The sequence below is a fragment of the Tachypleus tridentatus genome, unplaced genomic scaffold, assembly GCF_004210375.1.
Source record: "Tachypleus tridentatus isolate NWPU-2018 unplaced genomic scaffold, ASM421037v1 Hic_cluster_2, whole genome shotgun sequence".
In the NCBI taxonomy this organism is placed as follows: Eukaryota; Metazoa; Arthropoda; class Merostomata; order Xiphosura; family Limulidae; genus Tachypleus; species Tachypleus tridentatus.
In genome coordinates this window covers 48340055-48354616 of record NW_027467782.1, presented here as the reverse complement: position 1 = coordinate 48354616, position 14562 = coordinate 48340055, and the positions used below count along the sequence as shown (strand labels likewise).

The following is a 14562-nucleotide window of genomic DNA, read 5'->3' as shown; positions in this document are numbered from 1 at the left end:
ATATTGTATCCTTTCAGCCTTGGGGGAGTTATAAAATGATGGCCAATCCCACTGTTCTTCCTGATATTTATGTATTAAAATAGTACAATGATATTCTGTGTAATCTACTGAGCACCTCTGTTGATTAATAAAGCGCTAGTACTAATAAATTATAAACAGTTTATAATTTCAGCTTTTAAAATCTGATGTCAATTGTTTTTCCAAATGTTTATTGTTTAAACAGTTAGATGTTTAATTGTATTTCCCTACAGTTCTTCGGAGTAGATTAAACAAACCTCTATAATTTAAGTGTAACCTGAAATTCTCTATAAACTTTCAAATAAATCTTTATGGCCATCTGTGAAAAAATGAACAAATATTACATGTTTCTCACTAGATGCCACTACTATCGCTGAATTAAAGTTAACGTTTGTTATAGTTCTGCTGACCAGCATGTTACTGTACAATCCGTTTAACGTGTGGATCGGACTCAGCAAGTTGACCTCAGCTGGTATTACTTCGAGAATTTTCGGCTGGGTGGACAACACACGTGTTTCCTTTGTTAACTGGGCGCCTGGTAGTCCGAGCTATTACTGGGTGAGAGATTTCTTTAACAGTCTGCCTTTATTTTGTTTGTTTGGGGAAGAGAGGGGAGGGAATGTTTTTATTGATTTTGTTTGTTTGGGGAAGAGAGGGGAGGGAATGTTTTTATTGATTTTGTTTGTTTGGGGAAGAGAGGGGAGGGGATGTTTTTATTGATTTTGTTTGTTTGGGGAAGAGAGGGGAGGGAATGTTTTTATTGATTTTGTTTGTTTGGGGAAGAGAGGGGAGGGAATGTTTTTATTGATTTTGTTTGTTTGGGGAAGAGAGGGAAGGGAATGTTTTTATTGATTTTGTTTGTTTGGGGAAGAGAGGGGAGGGAATGTTTTTATTGATTTTGTTTGTTTGGGGAAGAGAGGGGAGGGAATGTTTTTATTGATTTTGTTTGTTTGGGGAAGAGAGGGGAGGGAATGTTTTTATTGATTTTGTTTGTTTGGGGAAGAGAGGGAGGGAATGTTTTTATTGTTGAAAGTAAAGTCGAATATTCTAGAAAACTGCTCGGTTTTTTTTTTGTTATAAAAGTGTTTCAGTATATTATTAATTTATTTTGAAAACATCATTACTTATACGAACACTAATAGAGTAGCTGTATGATCCACCGAAAGATGGCGTATACGTATCTTCGAGATACAAGCGATTCTACACACTCGCTGATTGGTATTTCCTGTTTAAAAGTTTGTTCATCTCTAACATCGTCCCATCCATACCTACACTCTAGAGCGCTGCTGTGGGAGTTTGGAATTTTTAACATCATGAGAAAACGTCACTTCACTTCAAATTTTCTAATTTTTTACAATCGCAAGTTTCAGATAAATAATTAAATATTCAGACATTGGTTAATATTGTAAAAATAGGCCTAAGAATGTAAGAGTTGGTATCGGTGAAAATACGAAAGAACTGCAAGAGTTGTTTAAGAAAATAAACATTAGAACATCTGCACGTTCTACATCTCTTAACTATTTAAATACACACAACCAGTTAACCAATCAAGAAACAGTTTAGGTAGAGTCGGTAAACCAATCAAGAAACAGTTTACCCAAGACAACCAAATATTAACAAAATAATATACAACAAAAAGAACTGAAGATATGCTGGTTTTCATGAATTTTTAACATGTATATCTGACATTTATATAAGGAAAAATTAGGCTTTGAATATTAACTAGAGAAACTTAATTGTTAGTGTATATACTAGTGTTTATAATATAGTGTATATTACTTTTCAGAAACGATGTGTTACAATGATAGCAGCAGCTGTAAAAGCTGGTAAATGGATCGACAGTTCTTGTTCTGAGAACCAAGGTTATGTTTGTCAACAGTATAAAGGTGAGAACCAGTGTCCAGTGTTTGTTCTGTGAACCAAGGTTATGTTTGTCAACAGTGTAAAGGGGAGAACCAGTGTCCAGTGTTTGTTCTGTGAACCAAGGTTGTTTGTCAACAGTGTAAAGGGGAGAACCAGTGTCCAGTGTTTGTTCTGTGAACCAAGGTTATGTTTGTCAACAGTGTAAAGGGGAGAACCAGTGTCCAGTGTTTGTTCTGAGAACCAAGCTTATGTTTGTCAACAGTGTAAAGGGGAGAACCAGTGTCCAGTGTTTGTTCTGAGAACCAAGCTTATGTTTGTCAACAGTGTAAAGGGGAGAACCAGTGTCCAGTGTTTGTTCTGTGAACCAAGGTTATGTTTGTCCACTGTGTAAAGGTGAGAACCAGTGTTTGTTCTGTGAACCAAGGTTATGTTTGTCAACAGTGTAAAGGGGAGAACCAGTGTCCAGTGTTTGTTCTGTGAACCAAGGTTATGTTTGTCAACAATGTAAAGGGGAGAACCAGTGTCCAGTGTTTGTTCTGTGAACCAAGGTTATGTTTGTCCACTGTGTAAAGGTGAGAACCAGTATTTGTTCTGTGAACCAAGGTTATGTCTGTCAACAGTGTAAAGGTGAGAACCAGTGTCCAGTGTTTGTTCTGAGAACCAAGGTTATGTTTGTCAACAGTGTAAAGGTGAGAACCAGTGTTTGTTCTGTGAACCAAGGTTATGTTTGTCAACAGTGTAAAGGTGAGAACCAGTGTCCAGTGTTTGGACTTCTATATTTCGTTGAGTTTTACACAGGGACTCACAGAATTTTAAAAACTGTTCCTATGAAGAGATGGTTGAATATTTCCGAATGTAAGATATAAATAAAATCTGACCAATCTGACTAGATTGTCACTCAGACTTTTCTCTGATCAGACGTGAACCTTCCAGAGCAGAAGGTGAATGAATATTGCAAGGGCTCACTATCGAACTACGTGTCCTATGGCCAAGGTTGTTACCGAGTGTACAATGGTACGAATACATGGAGAGACGCTGAACATGACTGTCAAAAGGAAAGAGGCCACCTGGCGTCAGTAATGAGTCCCTACGAGCAAGCCTTTCTACACTTGTTTCTGAAGAAAACCTCTAGTAACGCATGGATTGGCTTTGTATCCAAAACAGTAAGTTTCGAACTATAATACCACTGTCCCTCTATAACTCTCATTTTTAACGCATAAAACCTGTGATGTTTAAATACTTTTGATTATTTGTATGACTAGTAACTTATGTTATCAGTTGACTCTCTGAGGAATATGAATTTTAAATAATAATATAAATAATTAGAGCAACAAGGGATTGATATAATGTAATACCACAGGATGAAAATCGTTTGATGTAATGTAATACCACAGGATGTAATGTAATACAACAGGATGAAAATCATTTGATGTAATGTAATACCACAGGATGAAAATCGTTTGATGTAATGTAATACCACAGGATGTAATGTAATACCACAGGATGAAAATCGTTTGATGTAATGTAATACCACAGGATGTAATGTAATACAACAGGATGAAAATCATTTGATGTAATGTAATACCACAGGATGAAAATCATTTGATGTAATGTAATACCACAGGATGTAATGTAATACAACAGGATGAAAATCATTTGATGTAATGTAATACCACAGGATGTAATGTAATACAACAGGATGAAAATCATTTGATGTAATGTAATACCACAGGATGTAATGTAATACAACAGGATGAAAATCATTTGATGTAATGTAATACCACAGGATGAAAATCATTTGATGTAATGTAATACCACAGGATGTAATGTAATACAACAGGATGAAAATCATTTGATGTAATGTAATACCACAGGATGAAAATCATTTGATGTAATGTAATACCACAGGATGTAATGTAATACAACAGGATGAAAATCATTTGATGTAATGTAATACCACAGGATGAAAATCATTTGATGTAATGTAATACCACAGGATGTAATGTAATACCACAGGATGAAAATCATTTGATGTAATGTAATACCACAGGATGTAATGTAATACCACAGGATGAAAATCATTTGATGTAATGTAATACCACAGGATGAAAATCATTTGATGTAATGTAATACCACAGGATGTAATGTAATACCACAGGATGAAAATCATTTGATGTAATGTAATACCACAGGATGAAAATCATTTGATGTAATGTAATACCACAGGATGAAAATCATTTGATGTAATGTAATACAACAGGATGAAAATCATTTGATGTAATGTAATACCACAGGATGAAAATCATTTGATGTAATGTAATACCACAGGATGAAAATCATTTGATGTAATGTAATACCACAGGATGAAAATCATTTGATGTAATGTAATACCACAGGATGTAATGTAATACCACAGGATGAAAATCATTTGATGTAATGTAATACCACAGGATGTAATGTAATACAACAGGATGAAAATCATTTGATGTAATGTAATACCACAGGATGTAATGTAATACAACAGGATGAAAATCATTTGATGTAATGTAATACCACAGGATGTAATGTAATACAACAGGATGAAAATCATTTGATGTAATGTAATACCACAGGATGAAAATCATTTGATGTAATGTAATACCACAGGATGTAATGTAATACCACAGGATGAAAATCATTTGATGTAATGTAATACCACAGGATGTAATGTAATACAACAGGATGTAAATCATTTGATGTAATGTAATACCACAGGATGTAAATCGTTTGATGTAATGTAATACCACAGGATGTAAATCGTTTGATGTAATGTAATACCACAGGATGTAAATCGTTTGATGTAATGTAATACCACAGGATGTAAATCGTTTGATGTAATGTAATACCACAGGATGAAAATCATTTGATGTAATGTAATACAACAGGAAAAAATCATTTGATGTAATGTAATACAACAGGATGAAAATCATTTGATGTAATGTAATACAACAGGATGAAAATCATTTGATGTAATGTAATACAACAGGATGAAAATCATTTGATGTAATGTAATACAACAGGATGAAAATCATTTGATGTAATGTAATACAACAGGAAAAAATCATTTGATGTAATGTAATACAACAGGATGAAAATCATTTGATGTAATGTAATACAACAGGATGAAAATCATTTGATGTAATGTAATACAACAGGAAAAAATCATTTGATGTAATGTAATACCACAGGATGTAATGTAATACAACAGGATGTAAATCGTTTGATGTAATGTAATACAACAGGATGTAAATCGTTTGATGTAATGTAATACCACAGGATGTAAATCGTTTGATGTAATGTAATACCACAGGATGTAAATCATTTGATGTAATGTAATACCACAGGATGTAAATCATTTGATGTAATGTAATACCACAGGATGTAAATCATTTGATGTAATGTAATACCACAGGATGTAATGTAATACAACAGGATGAAAATCATTTGATGTAATGTAATACAACAGGATGTAAATCATTTGATGTAATGTAATACAACAGGATGTAAATCATTTGATGTAATGTAATACCACAGGATGTAATGTAATACAACAGGATGAAAATCATTTGATGCAATGTAATACAACAGGATGAAAATCATTTGATGCAATGTAATACAACAGGATGAAAATCATTTGATGTAATGTAATACAACAGGATGAAAATCATTTGATGTAATGTAATACAACAGGATGAAAATCATTTGATGTAATGTAATACAACAGGATGAAAATCATTTGATGTAATGTAATACAACAGGATGAAAATCATTTGATGTAATGTAATACAACAGGATGAAAATCATTTGATGTAATGTAATACAACAGGATGAAAATCATTTGATGTAATGTAATACAACAGGATGAAAATCATTTGATGTAATGTAATACAACAGGATGAAAATCATTTGATGTAATGTAATACAACAGGATGAAAATCATTTGATGTAATGTAATACAACAGGATGAAAATCATTTGATGTAATGTAATACCACAGGATGTAATGTAATACCACAGGATGAAAATCTTTTGATGTAATGTAATACCACAGGATGAAAATCTTTTGATGTAATGTAATACCACAGGATGAAAATCGTTTGATGTAATGTAATACCACAGGATGAAAATCTTTTGATGTAATGTAATACCACAGGATGAAAATCGTTTGATGTAATGTAATACCACAGGATGAAAATCGTTTGATGTAATGTAATACCACAGGATGAAAATCTTTTGATGTAATGTAATACCACAGGATGAAAATCATTTGATGTAATGTAATACAACAGGATGAAAATCATTTGATGTAATGTAATACAACAGGATGAAAATCATTTGATGTAATGTAATACAACAGGATGAAAATCATTTGATGTAATGTAATACCACAGGATGAAAATCGATTCCGTTGGACCGACCAATGGCCGGTGTATTTTACCAACTGGGGCCAAGGTCAGCCAGAGACATCAAGTTCCCAGTTGATGTGTGTATTGTTTCTTAAGAACGGATTTTGGAATGTAACGACTTGTGAGGAAAAGTTTCCATTTGTTTGTAAAGTTAACACAGGTAAGAAAGATTGTTTGTAAAGTTAACACAGGTAAGAAAGATTGTTTGTAAAGTTAACACAGGTAAGATGGATTGTTTGTAAAGTTAACACAGGTAAGATGGATTGTTTGTAAAGTTAACACAGGTAAGATGGATTGTTTGTAAAGTTAACACAGGTAAGATGGATTGTTTGTAAAGTTAACAACAGGTAAGATGGATTGTTTGTAAAGCCAACACAGGTAAGATGGATTGTTTGTAAAAGTTAACACAGGTAAGAGAGATTGTTTGTAAAGTTAACACAGGTAAGATGGATTGTTTGTAAAGCCAACACAGGTAAGAGAGATTGTTTGTAAAGTTAACACAGGTAAGATGGATTGTTTGTAAAAGCCAACACAAGGTAAGATGGATTGTTTGTAAAGTTAACACAGGTAAGATGGATTGTTTGTAAAGTTAACACAGGTAAGATGGATTGTTTGTAAAGTTAACACAGGTAAGATGGATTGTTTGTAAAGTTAACACAGGTAAGATGGATTGTTTGTAAAGTTAACACAGGTAAGAGAGATTGTTTGTAAAGTTAACACAGGTAAGATGGATTGTTTGTAAAGTTAACACAGGTAAGATGGATTGTTTGTAAAGTGAACACAGGTAAGAGAGATTGTTTGTAAAGTGAACACAGGTAAGAGAGATTGTTTGTAAAGTGAACACAGGTAAGATGGATTGTTTGTAAAGTGAACACAGGTAAGATGGATTGTTTGTAAAGTGAACACAGGTAAGATGGATTGTTTGTAAAGTGAACACAGGTAAGATGGATTGTTTGTAAAGTGAACACAGGAAAGATGGATTGTTTGTAAAGTGAACACAGGAAAGATGGATTGTTTGTAAAGTGAACACAGGAAAGATGGATTGTTTGTAAAGTGAACACAGGAAAGATGGATTGTTTGTAAAGTTAACACAGGAAAGATGGATTGTTTGTAAAGTTAACACAGGAAAGATGGATTGTTTGTAAAGTGAACACAGGAAAGATGGATTGTTTGTAAAGTGAACACAGGTAAGATGGATTGTTTGTAAAGTTAACACAGGTAAGATGGATTGTTTGTAAAGTGAACACAGGTAAGATGGATTGTTTGTAAAGTGAACACAGGAAAGAGAGATTGTTTGTAAAGTGAACACAGGTAAGATGGATTGTTTGTAAAGTTAACATAAGTAAAATTTTATTTCTGCAAGTTATGTAATTGTGTTACAATTTGATCAAACTTATTTACGTTTACAGTTTGTAAGGACCTGGTGTACACACTGTTTTAATACATTATGTATTATTTTCCTACAGCAAAGTCATAACGGGCTATCTGCTGTGTCCATCGAGGGGAATCGAACCCCTGTATTTAACGTTGTAAATCCAGAGACAGGTTTTAATGTAACAGCAGTCTGAATAGCAGTTGTTATTTAAATACATATTGTGAATATAATATATAATATAATTATATATTTTATATATAATTTCGGGAGTGGAAACACCCGAGCTCCACGTGCACCAACGCTATCAGATATTGAGCAGAAATAAATTCAATTATTTAGAGTTATATTACTGATCTGAACAGATTAAATAATCATTTGGTTGAATAAATGTGTGTGGCACTTAGGTTGGGGACGTTATATTAAAACTGTTTTAAATATTAGTGTTATAGTCCATATCGCTATGTCCCGTCATATTCTACCTGACAGCAGCGCATCTTGAAAATGATCCATTGCGAAGCCATACGACTCTTTCGTGCATACTTCCCATAATCCATCTGAAGTACAAGGTGATAATTCTTTAGTGCTCATTTGAATGTCCAATGTATATCTGTAACGAACAGCATGAGTATCCATTTCATTTTCCATCTGCTTGAGTTATGTGATCGTTCAAACGATGTCACAGATACAACTTCTGCATTTATGTCGCTTTGTCAGATGGAGGTAGTTCTTAGTTGTACTGTGTTCTGCTACTTGGGGCATGAGAACAACTTTTATCTTTCACATTATGCACATTGCTATCATTTGTTGTAAGAGTTGTTGTAGATATCTTTTGGAATAATCCAGGTGCCCCAAATTAATTCATATTGTTTGTTTTCTCAGTGCTACTAAGTAAAAAGAATACACCTTTGCTTGAAGTTCTAAATCTCCATTCTGGACATATTTTTACGATCCCATCATGGGAATGTTTTCTGCCAGAAATGGTAGTTAGAAAACCGACTGATTTTTGGTGGCATCACCATATCAATACGTTAAAATGTAGTTCTGATACAATCTGTTCTACCGCAAATTTATATCGGGTGTGGTTATCATGTGACTCGCTTATTTGCATATTCGAAGTTGTTTTAATGTAATGTTGCAAAGTTTCACTTCTTACCCGCCACAACGGTAGATATAATACATTACAGTTTCGTTTCTTTCAAGCGTCGCTTCTCTAACCCCTGCTGCCATCTGGAGGTAAGTGCTGTAAATCCTAGCCTTGTAGCTTCACAATTAGTTTTTTAAACCAAATTTTCATCCACTAAATATGTTTTTCAAAAGGGAAATTATTTTACTTACTTATTGAAACCTTAATATAGTACATTATAAACACACAAACAATCTTATTGGTGCTCACTTTCCTTTCAAACCGGTTTCCAGACAAGATTTTGTTCATATTGTTTCGTTCCAATTTTTCTAGATGACCCGCCGATCGTCCTTGAGCCGATGGAGGTAAAATGTCCGAACAACTTGACTGAATGGCTGGACGTAGAAGGACACTACTGTTATTATATAGACAATAAATACATGAAACAGTGGGGCGAAGCCTCAAGAACATGTCTTGTTCAAAGTGAGTCACAGATGTCGTTTCAAACTGCAGTTTTAATATCAATATTCAATTGTTCCAGTTTTTTAAAGAGAAAATATTGTGGTGGTTCTATAGTGCTACATTTGTTCTTTATTATGTAACAATATTATACTTTATCCGTGTAACAAACAACGTTATGTTTGTGTAACAATATTGTACATTATCCACGCAACAAAAAACGTTATGTTTGTGTAACAATATTGTACATTATCCACGTAACAAACAACGTTATGCTTGTGTAACAATATTGTACATTATCCACGTAACAAACAACGTTATGCTTGTGTAACAATATTGTACATTATCCACGTAACAAACAACGTTATGCTTGTGTAACAATATTGTACATTATCCACGTAACAAACAACGTTATGCTTGTGTAACAATATTGTACATTATCCACGTAACAAACAACGTTATGCTTGTGTAACAATATTGTACATTATCCACGTAACAAACAACGTTATGCTTGTGTAACAATATTGCACATTATCCACGTAACAAACAACGTTATGCTTGTGTAACAATATTGCACATTATCCACGTAACAAACAACGTTATGCTTGTGTAACAATATTGCACATTATCCACGTAACAAACAACGTTATGCTTGTGTAACAATATTGCACATTATCCACGTAACAAACAACGTTATGCTTGTGTGACAATATTGTACATTATCCACGTAACAAACAACGTTATGCTTGTGTGATAATATTGTACATTATCCACGTAACAAACAACGTTATGCTTGTGTGACAATCTTGTACATTATCCACGTAACAAACAACGTTATGCTTGTGTGACAATCTTGTACATTATCCACGTAACAAACAACGTTATGTTTGTGTGACAATATTGTACATTATCCACGCAACAAACAACGTTATGTTTGTGTAACAATATTGTGCATTATCCACGTAACCAACAACGTTATGCTTGTGTGACAATATTGTATATTATCCACGTAACAAACAACGTTATGCCTGTGTGACAATATTGTACATTATCCACGTAACAAACAATATAATACTTTATATCTGTTTTCCTTAGATTCCACACTTGTAAGTTTTCATTCAGAACATGAACTAAAGATTATTCAACCTTATTTATCTTCAACAAAAATGGACCTGTGGACTGGTCTTGTTCAAGGATCCCAAGGTGAGTGTGGAATAGGTAGTAATGACTGGAAAATAACAATAGCTGTAGATAAAGTAGTAATGGTTGTAATATAAAGGATATATTGAACGTGATGATATGAAGGTAGTAACGATGGGAGTAGTGTTACCGTGAACGTAGTAACGGTGTGAATAGAGTTACCGTGAACGTAGTAACGGTGTGAATAGAGTTGCCGTGAACGTAGTAACGGTGTGAATAGAGTTGCCGTGAACGCAGTAACGGTGTGAATAGAGTTGCCGTGAACGTAGTAACGGTGTGAATAGAGTTGCCGTGAACGTAGTAACGGTGTGAATAGAGTTGCCGTGAACGTAGTAACGGTGTGAATAGAGTTGCCGTGAACGTAGTAACGGTGTGAATAGAGTTGCCGTGAACGTAGTAACAGTGTGAATAGAGTTGCCGTGAACGTAGTAACGGTGTGAATAGAGTTGCCGTGAACGTAGTAACGGTGTGAATAGAGTTGCCGTGAACGTAGTAACGGTGTGAATAAGTTACCGTGAACGTAGTAACGGTGTGAATAGAGTTGCCGTGAACGTAGTAACGGTGTGAATAGAGTTGCCGTGAACGTAATAACGGTGGGAATAGAGTTGCCGTGAACGTAGTAACGGTGTGAATAGAGTTGCCGAGAACGTAGTAACGGTGTGAATAGAGTTGCCGTGAACGTAGTAACGGTGTGAATAGAGTTGCCGTGAACGTAGTAACGGTGTGAATAGAGTTGCCGTGAACGTAGTAACGGTGTGAATAGACTTACGTTGAATGTAGTAACGCCTATTTTCACGTTTCATTTATCAATCGCTTGGTCTGCAGGGATTTTGTGTCTCTGTTACTGAACAAAAAATATAGAAATATTTAATAACTTACACTTCACTTGTTACAACAGTGATTTATTTTTCTGGTTTCTAGGTGGCTTTCGATGGATGGATTATAGTCCTGTGGATTATACCAACTGGGGTGAGGGGGAACCGAAAGCTCTTGCTACTGACCACTGTGTTCTGCTGCGAACACAGGACTTGACCTGGAAGACATCGAAGTGTACAAACAACCATGGTCATATATGTATGGTGAAGAAAGGTCGGTGTTTTCCGTTTCACATGAAGCGCATTGCTATTACATATTTACATAAGACAGTTGACATATGAAGTCAGAATTTGTTTCATAGTGTTTGAATATGAATTCATTTATAATTTCTAACCCCTTCCACCGTCTACAGTCACGCCATTCTTGTGTCACTGTTATTGCTGTAAGATCGAATAGATTGATTTGGATAACGTTATTGAACTGACAGATAACTGAAGTGCAAAGTTTCATATCATGAAATCTTTGTTTTTCACAAAGCTATTCAAGGTTTATCTAAGTATGGTCGTCTAAACGTTTAAAATGATAGATGTATTGGTGCGGGTTTCAGGGCTAACTGTCCACTGAGGTGAAATGAACCCGTCCTTACCACTCATCAAACGGGAGGCAATTAGAAAAAAGTGAGCAACACCCACCGCCAACTCTTAGGCTACTCTTATATTACCTAGTAGTGGGATCTGACTGTCACTCTTACAGTATACTTAAGACCCCACGATTTTTTAATAAAGCCGAGCAAACCACGCCAATCATGCCCAAATTTAGATCGTGCATTATAAATAAAATACTATTTATTTGTGGTAACTCAAAACAAAATTTTAAAGTAACAGACAGACTTGTTTTAGTTATGTCTGTTAGTAAAACTTCAAAGTGACGAATGTTTGTTTTGTGGTTTTCTAGCGTTACGTACATACACATCTCTCGTTTTTTGCATGGGGCTTTAGGTCTTTGTAGCCCTTGGGCGTCAGTTACAAATTTAATATCTTCCTCTGTTCTTGAATGTCATTTTGTGACCATGTCGTTACTTACTAAGTGTCAGATATTTTGTTAATTGTATGTTATCTGGGGTCAAGAATATACGTATGACGTGTGTGGAGTGACAGCTTTAAGGAGTTCTTTAACCATTTCTGTTAAACATGTGAAGCCGTTTGAACTGTTGTATTAATTATAATAATGTATTTTCAATTGCTTCAAAGATGAGACTTGTTTCGGTTTAACGCATGTTTGTTTGTTTGTTTTATTATACACAAGAACTTGTAGGTTATTTCTGTTTTGTTTTGTTGGTATTAGAGTCTGAGCCCGGCATGGCCACGTGGATTAAGACATTCAACTCGTAATCTGAGGGTCACGGGTTCGAATCCCCATCGCACCAAACATACTCGCCCTTTCATCCGTGGGGGCGTTATCACGTTACGGTCAATCCCACTATTCGTTGGTAAAAGGGTAGCCCAAGAATTGGCGGTGGGTGGTTATGACTAGCTGCCTTCCCTCTAGTCTTACACTGCTAAATTAGGGACGGCTAGCGTAGATAGCCCTTATGTAGTTTTGCGCGAAATTCAAAAAACAAAGAAACAATTAATGTCTTTTGTCTGTAATCGTGCCGCCCCTGTGTATTTTGCATGAGTGTGTTGGGTGTTAGTGGTATACGTAATTGCGATGGTTTTCTGTTTTCCATACAATTAATTTCTAGGTGAGGCGTCTATTTCAGTACGTTTTGATTTATTGGGTATATTGTATGTTCTCGTTTTGATTTATTGGTAACATTGTATATTATATGTCGTATATTGTATGTTCTAGTTTTGATCTTCTTATATTTAGGGCACCCTTTATAATTAGCGGTGTATCGCTGCTGGCAGTTACAACATTTGGGTTTCTGGGCCGTTTTGGGCACTATGAGTTGTGGTGGTCACCTCTACACTGCATATGTCGAGGTAGAGATTTGGACGCTGCAAACGTGTCCGTGTCTTTGACAGCTGTAACACTGGGTTACAAACAAGACAGGTGTTTTTCTTTCTTCAGACCAAAATTTCTGAAACCACGATAAATATCAGTTTGCTTTGATTTGCCTAACATTTCGCGTGAAGCCAGACGAGGGCTATCTGCGCCCGTCGTCTCTAATTTAGTAGTGTAAGACTGGAGGAAAGCCAGCTGGTCAACACTATCCACCGCCAATTCTTCGACTACTTTTCTTACAAACAAACAGTGGGATTCATCGTCAAATTATAACGCCTCCGTGGCTGAAACGACGAGATATTCAGTAACGGGAGTCAAACCTCTGACTGTGCGTCCAACACCTTAATAGTCAGTCCAAGTGAGGCCTAAACACAATAGTTATTTTAAAAGTTCAAACACTTTCCTAAGATGTACTTTCTCCCTATAGCATCACGATAACTAAATAACACGGGAATTAGAGGGACATAGTCCATGTGCTTAACATAGCAGATATAGTCCGTCGTGCAACTTTGTGCTTAACAAAGCAAACATAGTCCGTCGTGCAACTTTGTGCTTAACATAGCAGACATAGTCCGTCGTGAAACTTTGTGCTTAACAAAGCAGACATAGTCCGTCGTGCAACTTTGTGCTTAACAAAGCAAAGTGATGGGTAGTTAATCATGAACTTCGATAAACATAGAAAAACGACAGAAGATTTGTGTGTAGTGAAACAGTAGTTACAGGATACTAACACACAGTAGTTACACGTCATGGATACTAACACACAGTAGTTACACGTCAGGATACTAACACACAGTAGTTACACGTCCTGGACACTAACACACAGTAGTTACACGTCCTGGATACTAACACACAGTAGTTACCGTCATGAATACTAACACACAGTAGTTACCGTCCTGTATGCTAACACACAGTAGTTACCGTCCTGTATACTAACACACAGTAGTTACACGTCCTGTATACTAACACACAGTAGTTACACGTCAGGATACTAACACACAGTAGTTACACGTCCTGTATACTAACACACAGTAGTTACACGTCCTGTATACTAACACACAGTAGTTACACGTCCTGTATACTAACACACAGTAGTTACACGTCCTGTATACTAACACACAGTAGTTACACGTCCTGTATACTAACACACAGTAGTTACACGTCATGGATACTAACACACAGTAGTTACACGTCCTGGATACTAACACACAGTAGTTACACGTCCTGGATACTAACACACAGTAGTTACACGTCCTG

The 14562-nt window shown here is 35.5% G+C and overlaps 1 protein-coding gene across 4 annotated transcripts in view; it reads left to right on the top strand.

Annotated features, from left to right (window-relative positions):
* The window catches only part of LOC143242696 (macrophage mannose receptor 1-like), a 55441-nt gene that overhangs the window by 35015 nt on the left and 5864 nt on the right, over window positions 1-14562 (top strand). For 3 of the 4 annotated variants that reach the window (XM_076486177.1, XM_076486176.1, XM_076486173.1), the window contains 7 exons: window positions 377-576; window positions 1805-1904; window positions 2800-3044; window positions 6311-6485; window positions 9157-9306; window positions 10378-10485; window positions 11404-11571. In XM_076486177.1, coding sequence (XP_076342292.1) covers window positions 377-576; window positions 1805-1904; window positions 2800-3044; window positions 6311-6485; window positions 9157-9306; window positions 10378-10485; window positions 11404-11571 — 1146 coding nt within the window. The remainder of the gene's footprint in view (window positions 1-376; window positions 577-1804; window positions 1905-2799; window positions 3045-6310; window positions 6486-9156; window positions 9307-10377; window positions 10486-11403; window positions 11572-14562) is intronic. The other variant, XM_076486175.1, reaches the window with a different exon arrangement.